The 23,948-nt window shown below is 42.6% G+C and overlaps 1 protein-coding gene across 5 annotated transcripts in view; it reads left to right on the top strand.

Annotated features, from left to right (window-relative positions):
* LOC107225267 (hormone receptor 4) overlaps positions 1–23,948 on the top strand; it is a 117,634-nt gene that overhangs the window by 69,245 nt on the left and 24,441 nt on the right. The window contains exon 1 of one of the 5 annotated variants that reach the window (XM_046735400.1): positions 12,509–14,287. The exons of 2 other annotated variants lie outside the window; for them this stretch is intronic. Coding sequence is in view for 2 of the 3 variants with exons in the window: in XM_046735396.1 (XP_046591352.1) it covers positions 22,637–22,676 (40 nt within the window). In the remaining variant the exon portion in view is untranslated. Of the gene's footprint in view, positions 1–12,508; positions 14,288–21,925; positions 22,677–23,948 lie in introns of those variants that run through there. 2 more of the 5 variants (XM_046735396.1, XM_046735395.1) reach the window with 2 other exon arrangements.

The raw sequence follows: 23,948 nt of genomic DNA, 5'->3' as shown, positions 1-23,948 counted from the left end.
ATGAACTGGCGCGTCTTCAACTTGCACGGTTATAAGAGCTCTCTGATATTTTGAGCATGGCGTTGAAACCCTTGCGACGATCATCGAGCGCGGTTCTTTCGGTTTGATCAGGAGTCGGAGGCCTGTCAGAAATTTATTTGCATGGCTTAGGACTATTGGTAAAATGGCTTGACGTCTTACTGCCGAGGTTTAACAAGCTCGGACACAAAAGGGTGTACCGAAAGATTTTCGGTGGATATTTTATATCGCACAGGCTTAACAATTATTTTCTTATAAAAACGGGTCCAAATGATTGATTGAATTTTTATTTTCCTAACCTTTTTCCTCACTGATATTCTCGCGGTATGAAAAGCGAAGGGTCTCTTTTGTGGCACGCAAAATACTAATCTCAAAGTCGCGTGATTACTTCATCTACCTGAACCCCTCGTGACAATGACACCGTGCTTAGTTAATATCTACATATTCACCAAATCTTTGACGCAATCTACGCACGATGAATGATAAATTGTCCATCAAACGCGAGAAAAAATCGTTCGTCTAGGTGACTGAAAATATTGCAGCTGTACAGTCAAATCTCCTTAAAACTCCGACTCCTGATGCACAACGGCATGCAATCTAAACGCCATCTACGAGACAACTGACCAAAGAAAATGTGAAATTAAGCAACTGGGTGTGAATTATTTTTGATGGCAATGATAATTCTGTATCTTAACCAAGGTGACGAGGGTTTTAACCTTTTAAAAGCCAGCTGGCAGTTCGAAAACGTTATATCATTACATCGTATTTAAATTCTTCGCAATTGTTCTTCTTACTTGTTGATGGGAACAGGAACTAAGCGAGCTGCAAATACTTTGAGGGCAAAAATATCCGAAGTCCAAATATGCCGGGAGATTCGACCGTGCTATAAGTTTCGGATTAAATCGAGCATTCCTCAGCGATCCATCGACTGCTCCTTACATGACATGACCGAGTTTAAAATTGGATATCAGATGGTACCTTTTACCAATAGCTGAAAAACGATTCAAAATCCTCCGAACGGTGATTCCTTTCTCCGATGTACGCCGGTTTTGGGAAAATTATGTACTCAAGAATGCAGCCTCTGAAGAATAAAATTTCATAAGCGAGATATTTGCTTCGCGGTGTACGCGGATGCGCCTCGCTGTTAGCAACCCTGATCAATAAACGTACCGACTCGTTCTTCGCCAACGGACAAATTATAATCCAAAACACGTGTCGGCTAACAGAACCTAAAAATGAAGTTATTTGAGCGTGTAACTCTAGTGGGGAAGGCTGAATGCAATTAGGTCACGCATAGAAGAAACGAAGAGCTCGCTAACGCGAGGCGCGCACGCGCACGGACAAGTGAATAATTACGCGCCTATTTATAAGTCGTAGGTTGAACACTGACGAACGGATATCACGAATGTTATAATGTTCTTTCCGCAATAAGAAACCCTTTGCACTCTTCTTCTCATTTCTCCCTCCGTCTTCCTCTCACTCTCTATTCTTCGTAACACACTCCGGCGTTTGCCTACCGTGACGACTATTTAACCAAGAAATTTGAAAAACATTTGTCCCTGCAGAGGATCAGCTGCCCTAGGGTGTAATAATGATCGCACTACACCAACGGGGGTAGCAACGTACAGACGCTTTAGAAGTATTTTCGGGGAACTATAGTGCCAAGACAAAAGTTTTTCAATCACTCGAATTCAATAATTTTCAATTATAATCAGTGTCTCATCAACAGTCACACCGACACTTTACCTATTATGGTCAGAAGATGACACGACAGTAGATGCAGTTGTTACATGGATCAGAATTGAACATTGATCGCATAGAAATTCACTATATTCAAATTTTTCTACCTCTTTTGACTCGAAAAAATCTCGATACCTGATCTAAGTTCGGGAGTCTAAAACGTTGCAAGTAACAACGACCTTTCGAAATAATTCGTGATTCATTTTGACGGAATTCGAGGATTAGATTTCTCTTAAAAAGATCGTGCAAGTTGATAATTTTACCATTGAAAATGAAAAAAAAACTTATACTGTTGATCGATTGATATTTCATTTTTGGCCAAATCTGCTTTCACTTTTGTTTAGATTCTCAAATTTGAAACCTCAGTGCTTGAGAAATAGTCGGTAAGTTTGGTATATCAGTGTGTACAATAGTCCTGACAATAGTCCTCAACCCCGTGCTTTCAGGATATCGTCAAACGTAGATTCATATCTGTTTCTTATTAATTTTGATCTGTATCCCAAGCGAGATGCAGCACGAGCAAACGCGGCTCTTGACTCACGTCGTGGGCAGAACCTGGGATTATATCTGTAGTGTTACATTATGATCGTGTCTTATACAGTCGGAGAAGACGGGAGAAGAGAAAGTTACCGACCTCGGGCACTGAGCAAAAGTTCTCAACTACTGGCAGAAAAAAGAAGAGAAAAAAAGAAAAAAAAAAAAAATTTGGGTACCCGCAGGAGTGTTGAGGTACATGTATATCCCTAGGACATAAATTTGATGTCAGTGTCAACTTAATAGAACTGCGTCGTATCAAACGAGCAATGAGCACCGTTGTCGAAGCGAGGTTGTAGCAGCACGCGCACGCAAAGGGGAAACGCATCGCCGCTTCCTTGATTTACGCAATCCGCGATGTATTCGTATAAGAAATCACCAGGCCGTATAAAGCTGGAAAAATTTGCTCGCAACTGTGACGAATTTAATTTCATTATCAACGAAATGGTAAACGGAAGAGCCGGCTGCACTCGATTCAGCTCAGCTCGGTAACGTGCATCGTAGGTTTTGCCTACCGACTGAGTCCGGAACCGTAAATCCATACGATTATGTATTCAGAATATTCATAAGGGGTAAATTTATTTTTTTTCACGGTTGAATAGAGTAATGAATTTTTGTACCTACGGTTGACAAAAGCTCGGCGATGTCTCTGTAAGTTTTTGCAGAGAATGTTATGTTACACACGTGTTAGAGTGTCAAAGTTCTTAAATACCGACGACGTGACGCCATTGTTCTATTCTCCGCGAAAAAGTGAAGAGCGTCAACCTGGGTTGAAGGTATTTTTTGTGTCACCGTGAAAAGAACCGCTTCGTGTTGAAAAATTGAATAAAGTGAAATGCAAATGAAATGAAAAAGTAATCAGCACAAGGTTTGAAGTGTTGACGCGAGTGAAAAAGAAACGTTATGATACTTAGACTGATGATGCTGCAGCGAAATTGAAAGGATTCGCAGAGACTGATGTTGGAGAGTGCAGACTTTCCCCATTGTTTGAAAAACGCAAGTCAAACTGGCAGAGGTCGTTAGCCCGGAACCGGCGTATAATTATAAGTAAGATTAACCAGGAAACTGCCAAGCAAAATATAAAGCTGCCGTAAATCAATCAAATCTCTAGTCGACCCACTGAAACCGAGGATTTAAATCGACTTCGCGTGGCTAAGATCGTGACCAAATGTCAGTTTCTCATTCTCCTCAATACCTCCTCGCCCCCTTTCTCTCTTCTCCACTTGACTCTTAAAATCATACAGCTAATTTCGCTCGAAACGCCAATTAGCACGATGGTGAATCCCGGAAAAGTGATTACAGAGCGGAAGCTAACGCGTTTGGATTTGCACGATCAAAACCACTATACTGCTTCGTACACACCGACGCGAACATAGAGTACAACTAGTGTGTGCAAGCTTATGTCGCGTATCAATTGCTGGGCGATGGTTCTCGCTGATGAATGCATTATAATTATTATTCACCGTCCAAAAAGGCTGGAGAAAGGTCAAGCGACAGAGGAAGTCTTACGCGCGTGCAAAGCTTTCTACTATTAGTCGACACAGTGCACATATGCACACTAGCTGTAGGAAAGCCCAAGTTTAAGTAAGACGTGAAGGTGTTAATTTTATCTACAGTTCAGAACTCTTATACCAGACCCAGTTTTACGTTGAACGATTTCTTACGATCGGTAAAATTTGTCAAAAGTTGAGAGGCTTGGATCATTTGATAAAAAAAGAAATGTAAATTGCAGTTATTCGGATGTACATTTTGCTCCAATATTGACCGATTTGGTTTACAGAATCGATAGAGCGCCGTTGCGGGCAAGACCGAGTGACTGCGAAAGCACAAGATATAACGTGTGGTTGAATTCTGATCTGTTGTTACACCAGTTGTTTCAGCAGCGCTTCTCATTTTCTCCCATTATTTACAGACTAATTGGTGTGAAACCGATACACGATACCTCGCACTTTCGTTTATGTAACATACGATAGTTAGCTACGCCGTATACGTGCATCATTCGCAGATCGGTGTAACACGCTTTAATTCTGTAACATCGATGCGACGTACCGAATGACAGTATACTGTATATATATTCGCTGGTACAGTATAGATGAATATTACAATTTTGAGATGAAGTTTATGCTTTCTTACAGCACCGCAGTCTGTACGGGAGCATGAAACCGACGATGCTTGCAGGTTTACCAAGGGTTTAACCGGATGCGACTTGGCAACGGCACTCGCACGTGCAACTTCTACTTCTTCTTCTTCTTCTTCTTCTTCTTCTTCTTCTTCTTCTTCTTCTGCTTCTTCTTCTTCTGCTCTCAATACGCCGAGATGAATGTGGTTTCTCTTCTGTACTTATTAGACTTGTCTATGCGAAATCTACTACGTCCCTCTGCACAAGGGTCAGCTCTGAGCGAGGTAGGTCATATTATCGGGGGAACAAGCAACATCCTTGCACGGCGATCAGTGGCGGTGGAAGGAGGAACGAGCCAGGCAACCTGGTTGGCAGTGAACCACCGATTGGGATCACGACTCGTATTCCCCTCGTCGTCATCGCCGAGCAGACTCTCCGACTCCGACGGTATAAATGTGGGACGTGGCTCGCCGGCCATTCTACTCGGAAGTCAATCTTTGATATACTTCCTGCAGAATTTTACTGCCGATGATGATATTGTAATCCATCCGTAAAACTGGATCGGCATACACATCCCTGTACGCAACAGCCTCTTTGTACGCCAAGTGAAAGTGCGCTCTGCGGCTCGCGGTGCTAGCAACGGCTGACGGTCAGACGGCACGAAATTACGCAGCAACGTTGATACCAATGGATTTCCGGCCTCTTCGACTCCGCTGACAGTTGGCAGTCGACGAGGGTCACTTCGGCTCCCGGTTCGAACCAAAGAACTTGAATCTTGACCCAGAAACCGCGGCCGTTCGCCCGTTCGCCGCTGCGCGGGCCCCGGCATGGATACCCGGGGCTCACGGGCCCACCGACCGACGGATACGTAGATATGGACGACGGCAGTCGCGCGCGAGGGACACTTTTTACTAACAAAGTCCGCTGCCATTCGTTGCCGATTCTCGATTGGTTACGATTTTTCTTGCAATCGCAGACCAGCTACGTGCTGCTGCTCAGGCGGGATCAGAATCCGGCGGCTTTCTGAACCAAGTGGCTTGACCGTTTGTCACGCCGCGATTACCTCCGTACGGCAAGAAAAAAAAAGAATTCTTTGAGACTATATTGAAAATTTTGAAAAGTGCACATTAGAGAAAATTTTCCGGGTCGTTAATAATCCTTCGGATCATGCATGGCTTTCAAAGTATATCAGGAGCTTGAATATATCGAGTGAAACTTGGGTGGAAGTAAAAAAATGTCCGCGACGTGAAACGAGGGACTGGTGAATAACCGCAGTGAACGAGGCAATAAGTGTACATACATGATATACATCGGTGTGCATGAAACAGATTTGCCTTATCTACTTTGCGCTGGTTTCTATTGGGGAGGTCGCGCAATTTCGTTTTTCTTTATTCAAGTTACCTACCGTCGGCAATAGAGGCGGTTTTTAGAGATAGATCAGAGATATAGCGCGGTATACTGTGTAGAACGATTGAAATGCCTGTAAACGAAGATAACTACGCAGCATAGAATCAGTAAACAGTATTCTCGGCATGTTCGAGAATGCTCGCTTCAGCGAGAGTTGGAAATCCTGTAATTAAACATTGATTTGTAAAATTCGCAGGCTAACGAACGAAACAAAGTATAATCGTTCGTTAATTCCTGCACAGCTTCATTGATGTGAAAAACGCAATATATCCCAATACGTACCTATGCATACGTATACACTAGACCTGTCCTTAAGAAGGGCAAAATCGAATTTTAATGGTCTTACCGCCCAAATTGGTTCGAAATAATTAAAAAAAAACGTCCGAATTTTTAAAAATTTTTCACTCCATATTTACTCGAGCCTTTTCCACGACACCAATGGTTTTCTTATGGGAAAAAGTAAGGCTTCCTAGGCAGGGGTAAATATGGAGTGAAAAATTTTTAAAAATTTGAACGTTTTTTTTTGAATTACTTCGAACCAATTTGGGGGATAAGACCATTAAAATTCGATTTTGCCCTTCTTAAGGTCTAGTATACACGTGTAAACTTTTGCGGAACGAACACGATGATACGATCAATTTTTCGACGATGTTTAATGCTTCGTGAAAGGCCCGCTGGCGGGTCATAATTGAGGTCAGCTTAAGATTCTCGAGACGGAAAGGTCTCGCGAGATGCAAAAGAAAGTACGAGTTCATCGTCAACGAGAGAGATGCGGTGTACCTGCCTACCTACCTATTACTTACGCTTGATTGTGGGTCGGATTCGCACACGCGGTACCGAAGTGCATGAAATTTCTCGCTTTACCCGTGCAAAGTTCACAGGTTGTGTTTCCTTTTCGTTACCTTCTCATATCATCGTATATTATTAACCAAGCATTCAGATATTCTTTCCAGAAGACGTCCTCCTCTCACGCGAACTGACAACGAGTGTTATGCAGTCGCTGCGAAGGGTTGCGGTACGTTATACGAACAGCCGCAATACCCGTCGAATCATAATTCGTGACGAGTGTCGAGGAAAAGAGCGAGAGAGTGAAAGAGAGGGAAAGAGCGAGATGAACGGAGCCAGCAACGTGGGGGAAGAAGGGAAAGTCACTTCGTGAGCACCGCGAGAGTCACTATACTCTGTGAGTCAGTAGGGCTTGCGGTACCTCCGCATGGTTGGTTCGCTCTTCGTCTGCCGGCTGCCATTGTTATAAAGTCTATGGCATATGCACGATGCACCGTCTTCTTCTCCTCCTCCTCCTCCTCCTCCTCCTCCTCCTCCTTCTTCGCTCAGCTGCAACGGCGCTTTACGGAATTTCCATAATCTAACTGTAATTCTTCTCTCAGCACACAACCGATGCGCCTTCGTATTCGTGTGTCCTTACTCCGCAGACGTTGTCGAGGTGTAGGTTCGGCACTTGGGTATCGAGTATCCTCGTACGATAACACACACGCATGGTTCTGCGGGTACGGCGGATGCCACCGAACTGGGGAACTTGCAATGTGCGATTAACTCACGCAGCAAAGGCAAAAGTGCTCTGAACATTCCTCTGGTTCTAACTTGACACGGTAATAACTCGTTGCAGATAGTTCTTCCGGCAAATCTGCGCTGCAGTGCTGTGCAAAACCACTTTGCGGTACTTTGACATAAACATAATAATATAAATAATCCAGAATTACGCGTTTGTTTCAAAATACTTTTACAGTCAGTACGAAGGTGAAAATAACCTTGTGCCTGCACCATCGGATTAAGCACTATAGAAATGGTTTTGGTTCTAAATGCTTGCGGTGGTTTAGGTCACATTTCATTCACGGAGTATTCGTTCCCCTTTGTCCGAATGGGTCGTAAAATTGCAAGTTTTAGGTACACCGTCTTGTACTAAGTATCGGCAGAAAAAAATCAACAGCTTCTTTTCGTTACCGGGTAACATAATACATTCTTTGTGTAACGTATTGAAGGCTACAGGTTGTTGGGTTCGAGGTTCCCCGAAGTGTAGCCACGTTACTCGAAGGGTTGGTGTTTCGTGCATCCACCTGCAGTTTCGGCTGAAGAGGATTCGAAAGTCTTGCTTTACTTTTTTTCCTTACAAATCCTTGGAAGCCTCGCCGTGCCAAGGAATGCTGAAAATCTTCCTTTCAACTCTAACGATACAGTAAAGAGTTCTTTTGACGCTTTGCGACAAAAAACAAGAATAAGATCGAATAGAAATGTGTATCTATTTTCAACGAACTTGGAAAAGTACTTTCACTGCCGTGTTAAGTGTCAGAATCTCGTCAGCTGGATGCTGCCGAAAATAATTTCCTTCAAATTAACTAGACATCTCTAAGGCGTCCACGATCCTTGTTCAAATCTATGCGACCACATCATAGTCACTCTGTTCAAGCCGTGATAATCGGACATAATTTTTTTCACACTGAGCTATAGGACAAGATGAGACGTGAGTTTGCTCGTAAATCCTTTCCTTTTCAAACTCGCTCCATCTATATTATGTAAAATTTTCAAATATGCAGTGAACCCGTCGATCGATTGAACTCTTTTAAAAAGCTTCGGCCTCCTACATCACAGGAAATATGCAAGACCAAATTTTCCGTTGATTTCAAAAGCTCGAAAATTCTATCTCTCATACAGAGGCCAAGAGATAAGATAAGGCCTCTTCATAACACCACGTTTGTGAAACTGGTTGAGTATACGTTTCTCTTCTCAGTGCGTATGTATGACGATTATTTTCTGACGATTATTACCAACATACGCGACGCTATTCATTATACGCATCAAAATTATTATCCAACTAACGGGACTAGGAAAATAAATAAATAAAACTATGCGTAGTAAAAGAATTATATTATAATTTAGTCACACTTGATGTATTAAATCTGTATCTTTACTACTCTTGATCTTTATTGTTGACCGAGTTACATAGTTCGTTGACCTTACTTTTCAATCTTGGTTGCATAAGCTTATAGAAATATTTTCTCAACGACGAAAAGGAAATAAACTTTTCAATTCGAATCGCAGCATGAGCTACATGGATATTCAAATTTCAATTCATTAAGGCCATTGCAAAAGCTCGATTACCTGTAGCGATGAATAATTAGCTCTAAAATTTGTTTCGATGAGGTTGACAATTACAGAGGAATCATTAGTGCAGAACTGGCGATGGTAATTTCGGTTGTAAAATGAATTAATTTTTGACGAAACGGAGCTTACGATTTCTACTCCAAAAGCGTAGATTACGAGAAAGTCGTATAATATTACTTTGTCGAGGCTCTTAAAGTCTGTATAAAATCTCCCCCAAAGGGCTGAAAATCACGTTTAAACCTTCCGGGAAAAATATCCCAGGTGAGAGATATTTACGTAACTAGTCATCCTTGAACCATCTTCCGTTGTCATTCAGGCACCCTGGAAGGTGTTTAGAAAAACGAAGAAACAACGAATGAGAAATAGCTGTTCCCACAGCCACGCACACTCGATGCAGCTAGCCTGAACGAAGGCTCGGACAAGTCCTTGGAGCTGCAAGGATATACTTCGTGCTGTTCCCCTGACCTCAAACGTCCAATCGCAGCGGTAATTGCCGTTGTATCGTCTTGTGCGAATTAATTATTATCCGCGCCTACATACAGTGTTACTCCTCATCCTGATTTTGGAGGAAAACCTGCAGCACCGGCTGCAGGCTAAGATTCGGCAGAAGCGGGTCGTCAAATCACTTTCACACGCGAGATATTGGTACACAGCTCCGCATCCGCGGTACGTAAATGATCTTCGCGCCTGACTCAGTTTGGAAGGTGAAAGTTTCACAGTTATCAAACATCGGGTTGGCCTAGACCGTAAGAATCTGCAGTAATCGTGTGCCGGGTGCCGCGGGGGCCGCGGAGGCCCGAGTCTGACGTTTTCAACGCCGCCACTTTCTCTTTTAATGATATATTTCTCAAGATTTGTTTTCCGTCTCCCCGTAGCCGGCAATTCTGTGCCCAGGAAGTGCTCCCGCGAATCAACCGACCCGCAATTTCTAGTCTAGTTACTCTCTGTATCCTCGCCAGCTGCCGGCTGGCTCTCAAGCTTCGAATCCACTAGGCACAACGTAACTGATCGATTTCCGTATCTTAAACGCGGTGAAATTGCAACTTGCTTTTGCGAACTGTGTTATATACGTTAGACTGTATAAAAAAAATCGATTTTTTTTTTTTTCAAAATTCAAGTTTAACATATTGTTTGAAATGACGAAAAAAAACTGCTGTTCAAGTTTCAGCTTCTAATATTAATATTTAAAGGTGTCTCATCGCGATTTTCTATTTCTCATTTGAATAACATGGACGAAATTTATTTACAGCTTTGGAATTTTTTTTTCGTCATTTCGAACAATATTTTTAACTTGAATTTTGAAAATAACGCATTAGATTTATTTGATACAGTCCGATATACATGCTCAAACTTCGTAGCCTTACTTCGAATGTTATCGTTCAAACGAACAAACAAAGCAAAGGACGTATCTACCAGAAGACATCCGCTTATGGCTTCGTAGTTTAACCTTTGGATTTTTATGCGTTAGGGTCAGCTGTGCACACTCTCAATGTTGCGATTTTTAATCATGGTTCACTCTCAGAAAAAGAGATGACTGTAACGAGCAACCATTCGCTAACTCAACAATTCTCGAGGACGTTGTATCTCGCTTCTCCTACAAGTCATTTTGCGCCTCCATGCGCATTCACGTTACCAAAATATTTGCCATATTGTAGCTACTGATACACCAAATTTTCCATTCAATTACCGCTCGGGGACAATATCAAGAAATCTGATAACGATACAAAACTTAAAAAAGTACCAACTGATTTCTAAAGTAAATAAAGAAAATACGACAGTTTTGGGAACCACGTGATCAGCAGTGGCTCCTTTTCAATAAAAATTATTGCAAAGCCAGAATAATTTTGGCTCCAATTCATGGCAGAGGATCACTGATTCTGCGGTTGTTTGTCAACCGTTGAATCAACGTGCGGAAAGAGTTGAGAAAGGAAGCGAAAATCTCTAGGTATAGGCGCTTTTCTTGTTAATAACATTTCAAGCAAAAAACGACTCTTACTTTCGACTATCGCCACTAAATTCAGTGGCTGAAAGATGTAAAAGTTGGTTCGTTGTCGCGTGATATAGCGGAGGCAGAAATGGGCACTTTTTATATCCTCTCTTGAAGACCATCTGCACGATGGACTGTAAAGAGAGTGCTAATTACTTTATTTTCACGGGACTCAACGGAGACTCGGTAAAAGTGAATTTAACGATGACCACAGGTTTTGACTAGGTATAACGCATATCTGGCCATCACACCGATGAAACTGTTAATTTAAAATGATGATACTACAAAATATTTCGAATATGAAGTACATTTTGCTACAACAGCTGTAACAGTTATACGTACTCACAATTACATGGAGTAATCAAGTATTTTTCAGTTATGCAGTTGTTTCGACTTCTATACACTTTCGTACCTATCTAGCTGTGTCAACAATTCCGGAATTCGTGTTAACAAGTGAAAATGTCGTTGCCATATTTGACCCCGCAAGTTCAATAGTGGTTATACCGAATGTATACAAATTATATGTACTCAATAAACATTTGGCGTTATACAGGTGAAAACAACTGTACTGACACTACACATCCGCGATGTTTTTATGTAATCCTAATCAACTGAAAGGGTGATACATTTGTTGGCAAATATGATTCAACCGTTGTAAGAAAATACCAAAAAATGATTTGTCAGTTTGGTTAACGATTATTATGAGTTGATTCTTGGTCAAAGCATAGTCGAAATAATCTGAACAGTTCTACGTAGTATAAACCATACATATTAAAAATCTCCAGTTAAAATGACCAATGCACATTTGGTACAGAATGTGACGTCACGATCCATCGCTGAAATGATGAAAATGAATTTGAACGGTGTCTAAGGAGTGGGCATTTTTCCAAATACTAGGATGGCCACAAATTTTTAGGAAAACCATTCCATAACATCGCAAGGTTTTCCAAGACCTGAGACCTAGTATTTTTCATCAACATTTTTCAAGTTTTAGTAATTTACTAAAACCTAAAACGTTCAGCATATTAACTCTATATACGATTCAAATTCAATTCGAATTTGAAGAATAATATTATGTACAAAACAAAAGAAAAAAAAAAAAAATTCAGCTTAAGCCAATTTGTTTTCTCGACGAAGAAAAGTAAACTCGTTACTTAAAAAAATAATTTCTAATTCCTACGATAGAAAAACTGATATTTTCAGTATTTTCCGCGACCAAATTGAAAATCCCCTGATAATTCTAGGTTTTCCAAGTGTGCGGCCACCCTGGAACGCGCTTATCTAGGCGGCCAATTTTTACGGAGTAGTCCCGCGGCACGGTCGTCTCCGTCGAAGTGACGGGTAGCTCCCGGATCGCCGCACTCGCGATCACCGTCGTTGTAGGTACTCGTAGTCGTAATATTATTTCCGCAGCACCGCTCGACCCCGCGGTGGTTCTGCGGCTCGCCTGGGAAACATTGACAAACTAATACGAACATAACCTCTAAACACGAGGATAGGTTTCCCCACTGGGTCTCTCCGCGGGTCTACGAGGAGGGTTCCACTTCCACCGCCGCGCTGCTTCACGACGGAGCGCCGTTGTTGGCGGCCGCTGCCCCAGTCGTCGCCCTACTTTAACCAAGCCAACTCTCGGCGCGCTACTATATTCCTCGACTTGGCCGTGCGAAAATGATTTGAAATTCGACGAGATCCCTCAAGACTTGTTCTTATTACCGCCGAGGGATATTCGACCGCGAGAAGCTTTCCGTGCGGTTGAACGGCCAGTTTCGGACTTCCGGGCGGCGGCCGGAAGAGGGCATCGACGATTGATTTTTACCAGTGTTTCTGCGAACCCTTTCGTTTTTTTCGCGCTTTGTTCTTACGCATTTCCCGCGCATTTGTTGATCCGGAAATTTTTGAATTTTAACCGCGTCATCTCCGCGCTGGATGAGAAAACTCGTGACACGCGTCGGCGGCGAAAAAGGCGGAAATCCAAGGAATTCGACCGCTTAGGTGATTGATCGCAACCTCACGTATCGATCGTTTCGACGCGGAAGATTGCAACCGTTCGTATTTCACGTATGCGACACTCGACCGGTGATCTTGGTGTTTACCTTGCGCCGCGACGACATTGGAAACTTCGCACAGCAGTCGAGAGACGGAGGCCGTTCATTCATTCCTCGTCCTGCTGGCATCCTGAGGGACACTTTCGGAGCGAAAGGTGCAGGAGTGCGATGACAAACGACGCTGTGATTTCGCGGTGAAAACGCGAAGCGCTTCGGATACGCGGCGACAAAACCTGCGCGATACCGCGTTGAGAATTTTAAAAGAACACGGAGGGCACATATACACACATATCGTACACGTACGTTCGTACGTACGCTCGAATGAAAGTGATATTTACGTGAAATGACTTGAAAACGATATTTCCTGGAAGTTGCTCCGTACGGCGCTCTTCGCTTTTGACACCGGGCTTCTCGAAGAAGTAGAAAGTGAGCCAACGGCCACGAGGCTCGGTAGAAGGAGACGGAGGAGAAGGAGAAAGAGGACGAAGAAGATGACCAGCGACTCGTCGACTCGCGATCAGTGGGCCACGCGAGGAACCGTTACAGGAGTTGCGTGAGAGCGACGAGGATGGATAACGTAGGATACAACCTCTAGTGTTAGGACGAAAGGCTTTCAGCCTAGATTTCGATTCCCGTGCCGTTTAATTAAGAACACTTTAAAGGATCGTAACGAGGCAAAATATATCACACACGGAAAGGAAAAATAATTTCGCACAGCTGTTTCGCACTGTGCGGCCTCACTGCGGATGGTGTAATTAGCATCGCACGCCGCTTGTGAATCGGATTAAAAACGAAAGGACGTGTAAACGATGCAATTTTCCGATGGTTGTTTGCTGGGGCTGAAAAAGAGTGACTAAACAAAAAGGTGATGGGAATAAATGGAGAAAGAGAAACCGAGGGCTGCTCGAATAGTGACTATTTTATAACAAATGAGGTACGAGCATACGAGTAAGTGTCTGAGAAAACGGACGAAACGTCGGCGGTGGAGATAGTAGCCTTCTGTTTCCCCCGAGTCCTTTTCGGCAGTGATAGAGTGAGCGGCACCTATTGCACAAGTGACGAGAGTGACTTCCTCGATAACGCATAGATAACTACCGTACAGTTCCTATAACATGTCAGTTTTGGTTCGCCTCGTGACTTTAAAGACTGTTGAGTCGTGATTTTTTCATCGTCTTCTGAGTTCTTTTTTATCCCCGTATTGGTCGCTTGTATAAAAGATACACGGTTGAATATTGCAGTGCCTGGTCGCATCTCGAGATCGCTTCAACTGTCCGAAAGGAGCAATTTTTGTTTCTTGGATGTCTGGTTTTGAGAAATGTAAGTGCCCATTCCATACCATGAAATACCTAAAATATTACCAAATAAAATATGCGAATCTGGAAAACAGATTCCCGGCAATCCTTCTATCGCCAGCTTTGATGCCTCTATATTCTGCTAAACGGAATCCGAGATACGCGCGTGAGAGCCTCGCGTATAATCAATTCCGTCCTATTACACGGGTGTATGCCCATTTCTGATGATCAACATCATCGCTTAATTCCGGCGAGTATAATATTTTTTCGGTTATTTGACTGAATAGATAAAATGTAAAATAAATAAAACTAGTCCTTTTGTTTAAATTTACCACGCCGTTGATGTGGGCGAAGTAAAAAAAAAAAGTATATGACTTTTAAAAGTAATAGTAATAAATATGTCGTCGTGGCGCGGATGTACGCAAAAGAATCAGCACGTGCCATGGTCGCTCCTCGAAAGGTCTAGGTCGCGAGGCTTCTCGCATGGCCATCGCGTCCATATTTTAGGCCTTGAAAAATGCAAGAATTCATTTGCCAACGAGCATGCCAATATTCGCCTAGCGACACCGCAAGGGATTTGCCGTTAAAATTCACGGGCTAATATTTTTCGTTACACAATACATTACATCTGCGGGAGAAATACTTTTACTTCTCACCCCGCCCAGCGAATGCAGCTGTTTGATATCAATAACGTTACCTAGTTCCCAATCAATTTTTCGTAATAATATGTTTTGTTTTTGCGCCCCTCTCGCTAATTTGCCTTTACAATCGGATGGAGCTTTTTTATACGACTAAAAGTTACTAGCTTGTATTCGTTGAAATTATTTAATCTCGCAACGTTATTGATTACCTGTTTCCCCCCTAAACGCACGTACTTCGAGCTCCGTTCGATCATCCCTCCCTCGCCTAAGACAATTAGAGCAAAAGGGGAGCAAGGGATAGTGGCGAAGCCGATTACATATACGTACATCGAGAGGGAGGGGGAGTTATAATTTCGAAGAAGCAGTGGTACGATTCATTAAATCAAAGCCGTCACTTTCACTCGTAAAATTTAAACACGTTTCTATAATCCGTAGATGCTTGAATGCGAAAAGGCGGAATATTTTCAATGCTAAAAATTCAGCAATTATACAGTTTTTGCCAAATTATGGAAATTCACTTTCAAAATCGCGCATAATATTCTTCGCTTCGTACAACGTAAGTAACGCTGCGTTCAATCGTACATGTAACCTGTCAAAAGTGACGATACGGTTTTATTACTAGGAAAGGTGCCTTCGACGCGAGACAAACTTTCACCAAATCCACTTACCTGTGCACTGCTGAATTCTTATCAACTTGTAACTGTAACGAATCCTTCCTACGCGAAATGCTCACGTGACGTTCGTGTTCCACAAGCTTAGCTTGCGGCGTTCGGTTTCTGCACATTGCGCATGTCCACGACGTTGCCGATGACGAGGTTGGCGTAGGTCGCGTGCAAAGTCTCCGTCGGGTGGCGGGCAGGACGTGGTGCACGGTTGCAGTTCCGTCGTATCGCGAATCGCAAGTGATTCTCAGATCGCGTAGGTACACCTTCGCTCATCCGCAGGCATGGATGTTGTTCAGAACCTACCGGACGCACTTTATCGCAACGGTAACCTTCGATCAGAAAAATCCAATGTCCTCGGTTTTGATTTGCAAAAGACTGTGTATTCCGTAGCAAATAATAATTGATAATCGATTGCGCCTGATATGTCGGTCGGCAAAACTTTTCGAATTCTGTCGAGATGTGAAAAAATTGTAATGCAATACGATATAAGGAATGTTATTCAATGTCGCTAAGAGCGAGGCAAGATAAGAAACTAATTCAAAGGCAGCGTATAATACGCCTACTTATTAGCAGTAATTTCATTGACGGAATAATTTAACGACCGTTGGTTAAAGGCGAGAAGGAGAAAAAAAAATGACAAGTAAAGTGGAAGTGCAATTACTCGTAGAACTTGATATACTTTCATTTTTAATTATTATCATTATTGTTTGTTCGTTTCTATACGCTTAATATTGACGCAAAACCTTCGATATTGACAGATATTTGTATTTGAATGCACTTGGGAGTTTCGGTGGCTTGCGGCAAATTGTATCTCGTATCTACTTCCGGGACGATTGAAAAACGGAATGACGGAGGCGGTGATGAATTACCAAGACAGTGATTTTACCAGGACAAATCACGGTATCGTAAGGACACTCAATACCGACGTTATGAATATCCTTGCACCGAGTGATCTCATCTGACCCTGACAGACGGTCATTGCAGGCACACAGAGAGCTCAAGCACGGAGGGATAAAAAGAGATAAAGAGATAAGTAAGCAAGAGATATGGAAAATCTTGGGAAAGAGCTGCAGGATATTAATTGTATTTCCAAGTAGAGGCACAAGGTGAAAACTTGAGAGGACACGGTGAAGAATCGATCGGATATTCGTCCATGTTCAAGCATCGGAAAATATTTCTTATTGTCCGTAATTCCGTTGCAGTTGCTGATCTTGTGCAGAATAATATTATCCTGTATACCTCCTGTACTTACGTATACGCGACCTACCGCAATTTTGTACTCAACCTCGGTACAACTGCTGTAGTTGCCTCGTATTAGATACCAGAATTTTTTTTTTTTTTCTTTACCACCTCAATTATAATAACATGGCAGCCGTGGGGAAATCCTTGAAACTTGTAATTAACGTTTACTATACGCGATAGTAGATACCTGTGCCTCCGTGCGCATGTTGATCAAACGCAGTATTTGCTAGAATTTTCAGTGAGTTTTATCGACAACTAACAATTCTAACAGAAGTATCCAATGCCTTTGGATTCTTAGGTAAAAATTTACAGTTTTTTTTTTCTCGATTCGAAAAAAGACGTTAAAATAACCATATAAATCACGCATTTTTTATCGCAGCGCTTGTCAATTTCCTTGAAGTTAATAACCAACCCGTATTCTGACGCAACACTGTAGGAAACCATGGTGACTAAGATGCGAAGTGATAAACAGAGCTTGTCAACGTTACGACTCTTCTACGCGTCAACCGATGTTTTTTTTTTTTTATTTGTCTGTTTATTTTTTATTTTTATACCACTATGCATATGTATTTTTTTCCTCTAATCAGAATTAGTGAACTACCGTCTAGAAGGACCTTAACATTTGAAAATTATTGACGGACCCAACCTTGAATAAAACGAATAAAATGTTAACTGTTTTGCTGATGGCTAACGTGTGCGAGTTGCGGGATTGCGGAAACTGTTTAGAATTATAGGTGACCGCCAACTTCCAACAAAATCTCCCCACCGTGAGATTTGAGGCGCGCAAAGTTTAACGTGAGTGCCTTAAATTTCGTCATCTACCTAGCAAAATTCAAAGTCCATTAAACGTGTGCCGAAGGCGAGAGTAATCTCTTGATAGATATTAGTCATGGCTTGTTAGAATAACAACGTTCGCTGGACTTCAATGAGATTCATGTTGACCATCCCACCCGCGAATCTATACAAATGTTTCATATTGGTAAAACTGATAAATTTATTTGCAAATTTATCTCCAAGGCTCGACACGGCCTTCTGCGATATTTTATACATAGAAATACGTTCGCTATACTATTCCGTAGGTGCGGTACATTATTACAAGAGCTGTGATACTATTGTATTTGGAAAACAAAAACCGAAGATAATCGATAAGCCACTTGATATGACAATTTATAAACCATTTTGACGTACTATGTTCGTTTTTCTCATTTTTGATTTTGTCTTCATCTCCTTGGATCCTCTGTGACAAACGATAATCACCCATCCAAGTCAACGAAAACATAGTTAGTGATGCCAAACTTGTAAGACTACCAGGAAAATTCGTTATTTTCTGTTAAAAAGTGCTATAGCTTGAATATACTGAGCCTATAAAAATTTTAATATCGATAAACGTTTCTAACAGGTAGGTACGTATTTCAAACGACTTATCGTTTTCTCCATCAATAAAAAAAAAGCGAGTCGGCGCTTTTTTTCCTCCTTCGACGTAATTTGTTGACAAAATATGATAGACATACTCAAGTTCAAAACACTGGCGAGCCAGCACGTGGTTTTCTCTATGAGAAGATTTTATTATTTATTTTGTTAAAAGGATTTATACACGAATCCACGCCTCGCTACGTTAAAAGTATCAGGCCCGACCAACTTCCTGAATATATAATAAAGCTTTTCATTGTCAGAGGTATTTAGGAAGAATCAGAGGGTCACGGAAATTTTTTTTAACATTTGTGGTACGGGGTTGTGCGCGGATACCTTACAGTTTCCATCGAAGATTTCTGCACGATCTGGGAATGTTTTTGTAATGTAGAAAATTGCTCTATCGACCAATGCAGGTTAATCTAAAATTGCAACTCAACGTGTCGGTGTCACTGAAATCTTTTCATCGAAAGATCGTTTCGTTGTTCCGGCTCTAATTACCACCAAACAATTGTGAGTAGTTGATTGCGTGCCACATGTGCAGCGCTGTTGGGTGGGACGTTCGTTTCGTAGCCTTGCAGCGCAGCGTTAGAGATAAGTCTTATCTCGAAGATAACTATAAATGACGAATTTTTTTGTCCTGGTTTCCGTAACTTTTTCACCGAAGAACGTGTAAATAACCGGTTAATTGTATAAGATCAATGAAGCTATAATGCTTTTGAACACATGTACGTCGATGCAGCGCACAGGTTCATTATACACAAAGTCCAATGCCATGCATCGCAGCGTTATATGCGATAAGAACGCAGCCGTTACCTCCTCTGAACAGCCAGCGTGTGTTAGCCATCAGCTTTGACAGTGTCGTTCATGCAACGTTGTCTGTTCGAATCTGATACCTGCAAGTGTTGGTTGACCGCATTTTTTTTTCCCAAACTTCCGTGATACGCTGCAAACGACCGAAAGCCCCGAAGGTGAATATAATTATCGACTGCTCGTATTGTCGTATTGGCTCCGCAATCGGTTTCGGAGTATCTACAATCATATCTTGCTTTGTACAAATACAGGAGCTCTTGACGTTTTTCGGGACCTTTTCTTCACGGATCCCGACTATCGTATTGTTTACACTATAAAATCCACAAGCGGGCTACCCGATGCAGCAATGCGTGCGTAGTTTGCAAGGTTTTTATTACACATTGCGAAAGTATATACACGCAGAGATATATTTCGATACTTATTTTTCTGTATACAAGCATACAGCGTTATTGCAGGGAGGTATGTCGACACGAACGTGGATAAAAAAAACTTTCAAACGATAAATCGGGTACGAATTATACAAGGTGAAAAAAAAGAGGTAAAAATACGTGGTTTATATTCACGCGCAATGCGTGTATGGAACTTAGCAAAGGTGAAATCACCGATGCTCGGTAGGATAAATTAAAATCTTATTCGACGAAAAGGTGCGAGAGCATATTTCACCGCGTGACAATGACAAGTTTCGCATCCTTTGCAGTATTGCGTAACATCGTAAATCGGCGGATTCAATTCTGTAAAACACACACATCAATTATTTTCACCTTTTCCCCATGTGCTTGGACATTCGCAAGTCGCATGATAACTGCAAGAGATGCAGGACGCAAGATGCAGGATGCTCTCCTCTTCAACCCAATCGTATTCTCGCTAAACTCTGCGAGATACGTTCAGCTACGACTAGATTTACGGCGTACATAGCTGACAAACACACAGGAAAAGGGTAAAGTGTGCGAAGTGTGCACGGTATATACGGTGTGATTGACATTCGTAAGTGTGCCATGGCCAGTTGCCGTTGCACTGCCTACGACGCGATGCTGGCGCTGTTCTCATCCGTGGTATAAATTTATATACATATATGCTGATGTATGCCGTAGGTAACTTGCGTGTCCACGTACATGGCCAAGAACACCGAGTGCTGGTCCTCTTGCGCGGCTCTATTTGTGAGGAATCGTGAATTGTATTTCCGGTAGGCTTGAAATTTGTGCGTAACGTTCTCGGATACTCGATGTGTATAATAAAGAACTGCACAGTATGTTCATTACATATTTTTCACTCGTATACCAAGGAGTCATCGGTTTTTTGGACTCAGGCCAATTGCTATATTCGTATATATCTATAAGAGCAACAGTTGACTGTTGCTTAGTCACGGAGAAAATATTGATACACATATTCTTCCGGGACGACAGTTATGCGAGTATCAATTCGCACCGAAGACAATCGTTGCCACGTGGAAATATTTCGTCAAGTACTGAAAATTCGTTCAAAAAGTTGAAAAAAAAAAAAAAAATATACGGAAAACCATTTTAAGTGTTCTTAGATCGCAATGTGGGAAAAATAAGCTTTTACGATTATCTAGTACCTATATATACAACTTTGCAACTAACCGCGTAAACAAGTCGCGCTATCTCTCTTCTTTCAACGTATAATAAAATTTCGTTCGATTATATTAAACGAGAACCGCAGATTCAAGAGTTGTTGACCTTGATAACAAGTGCGATAAAAATTAATCAGAGAAAAAAAAAATCAAAAATTAGCCAGCTCTGGGAAATTGGTAAATTTCCGTCGATACGTAAAGTCGAAAAGTCATTGTAAATTTATTGGATTAATGCACGGAGAGACGAAACGAATTATCGGCAGAACCGAACGACTCCGCTCTCCGCTCTCCATTTCCCCTTCCCCTTAGTGGTACCTCCTCCTTCTCCGACGTCTGAGTCTCCCACTACACGGCCGGAGTCGCATCTTTTTTCGGAACTTTCATCCGCAATAAACTTTCGTTACTTTCTTCGGTTAAAAGTGAAACACTCGAAAATCCAGTTACCCGCGGCTCCGCGTCAATCGAGAGCGAGAACGGTGCAGAATCGCCGGAAGTTTATGTATACCTATACCTGCAGGCGGTGTTCCGGTACGAGATAATCCTGGATACCGTGGTAAAAAACCGCGAGCGGTATGGCAGGGAGGGGGGCGGTGGAATCCCCTCCAACAAGGTTAACCAACTCGCTTCTCGTAAGTCTGCCTCGTAACTGTCGTCCAGTCTTTAGGTGGGCGGATGCTATTCCTAAGCCAGAATAAGCGGCTACCGCTGCTGCAACAGCGACCGAAAACACCGCGGTTTCTTCGAATAATAACCAACAAGACATCGACGAAGACGAGAAGAACATTGAGCGATGAAATTTCCCCGCATTATATGTATCTGCTTTTGGAATATTGGAAAGTCCGATGATCGTTGAAATATTCGACGAAATTGCAGACGTTTCGAACTCGGAGCACCACCAAGTTATCGTACCTATGTCATCGTATGATTTAGCATTAAGTAGAACTGATCTACCCGCGCGTATTCCTTCTTACCAGTTCAATCGCAGGCTCGAAATTCGCGAAAGGGATCCTCAAACGTGCCGCAACTCTTGCAGACCATCGTGATTTCGGTACCGTCAACCGCTCGCTTACGGTGTTCGCAAGTGGTACCGATAAATGGTGCGAGCACCGTTTGTGGTTCGCCAGTGAAAGCGACGCGGGCCTTTTGGCATTGAGCTCGGGATTGGAGGATCAGCGACGGTATCGAGGTCATCGTTTCCACCACCCGGTTCCCACCGCGTGGCCCGAACCCGACTGGACGCCAAAAACTGAACGAGGAGTCTCCGGTTGGCGCCCTCCAGGGCTCGAACGCTGAGCAAATTAGCACGCGTATTCCTCGCCGACTGCTACCGAGATCAGCGGAGATCGTCGAGCAACGGGTAGTTGGCGTCAGAAGCACCCCGTGCCGTTTGTCGGTCTGCGGAACAGGTGACGTCGGAGCGCTTTGCCGGCGATCTCTTCGCCTGTGCCAAGTCGTCGCTTGAGTTTTGTGCGCGGCTTTATCGAGAGTGGAACCACAACCTGCCGGGGCCAGACGCTATGGCATTTATCGTGCGAAGAACTTTCCCCGGTGATTAATTGACGCGCGCTTAACGCAGAAGTCACCTACTTGTTATTTCGTTTCGTACCTTCTAATCTTCGTATGCATCGCGGAACGCAGTGACCGGATATGTTTCAGTTGTATACGCCTTATTCTCGCAGTGTGGATATGAAAATGAGGAAAAGTGACAAAGTAAACGTGATATTATGGAGTAATTTTATCGCCGGTTTGATTTTTCTTTGGAAAACATTATTCAACATCCGACGAACGACCTTAGATCGTCTTTGCAATATAGGACAGAAACGACTGTCTTAGACGTGTCAATGTATGTATAACAATGTAGTGAAGAGTGGCGGGTAGAACGCTTGTAAAGTTATAATACCGGAGTGCTAGTAATAAGTATTGTTTAATCAAGGAAAACGAGGAGAAAAAAAAAAAAAATTAACTAAAGAACGGAAAAACCAATGGATTTATTTGGATAAAGGTGTCGTAAAATGTGTGCAAAGATGAGCGTCCTCCAAGGCAGACATTTAGGTACGGAAGTATTTAATTTTTTTAACTTTCTAAATAATTACGCGGAGCAACGGGATCCTTTTTTGCTTTAACAAGCATTCAACGGTTTCGAAGTTCGGAGGGGAGTACTTACCGCAGGTTATTAACACCATGACACGGTTTCAACACTCCTGCATGGTTCGCTGGGTGCAAATTACAATTGCGAATTACCGGTATAGATAAACCGACCCGCCGTATATATTCTTTCTTCAGCACTCAAGTACATGCCATACCTACGTATACATGCTTCTAGGTATATACATCCTGCATGTATACGTTATCTGCTGATGCATATGTATACAAGCATTACATGATGCATAATGCAGACGTGCGGACGCGCGATTAGGAATATTGTTCAAAGTTTTGTCTCTAAGGGTAATTTTCCTTTTCTACGTGCTTCCGCCACCTGAGGGATTAAAAGCAATTACGAATACCGGACGACTCTGCAATTCCCTGTATTTTCCCCATGAGTTTAGGCACGCGTCATATCGATTTTGCAACGAGTAAGCCCACCGAGCCAAGTCAACGATTCTTTCTTGATTCTAAATTCGCGATTCCCGGATCGACTGAATAGCTGGAGGAGGCGGTTATGTACCAATGCTTCGAACCGGTGCCGCGGTGTTGAAACATACGCGTGTACGTACGATACACGAACGATGCTTGTGTGTGCAAGATTTGTTTCGAAATTCTTAGACATCTGACAAATATCGGCCTTGATATTTGAACGTTCGTAGTGTTGGGCCACGTTATTGGCCGACCAACTTTATCTGATTGACTCGCTGCAGTACGTCGAGAGGCAAATAAACCCCGCAAAAGAACCCTGACCATGAATGTGTTGGTGCTGGGAAAAAAATTTTTTCTTTACAAATTTCAAAACTCACGCATGTGTGCCAAGCATAATAGGTAACTCGTTAAGTCTGTTCACTCGGACATGTGTGCATGCACGTATTATACGTACGTAACACGTGTGCACGTAACTTTCGTTTTCTACTTCGAGAAATTCCCCGCTCTAACCCAAGTTCTATACACTTTGCAGTTATCTTTGATCCTGCAAAAGGTATCTGATCCCTATCATTTCCTGCTCGACCATTTCTCACGCATCCCTACGTATTGTTACTGCCGTCGAATTTCACTACAGGCTGTGAGTAAGCTTACGTGAGAGTATAAAAATGATTGTCCTACTGCGGTGGTAGAAGCACGTGCGTCCTAACGTAACGTTCGCCTTGTTGTAGCCAGACGAACTTTCAAGTACAA

This window comes from Neodiprion lecontei, chromosome 3 (genome assembly GCF_021901455.1).
Source record: "Neodiprion lecontei isolate iyNeoLeco1 chromosome 3, iyNeoLeco1.1, whole genome shotgun sequence".
NCBI lineage: Eukaryota > Metazoa > Arthropoda > Insecta > Hymenoptera > Diprionidae > Neodiprion > Neodiprion lecontei.
The sequence above is the reverse complement of the archived record's forward strand: the minus strand, read 5'-3'. Positions and strand labels throughout refer to the sequence as shown.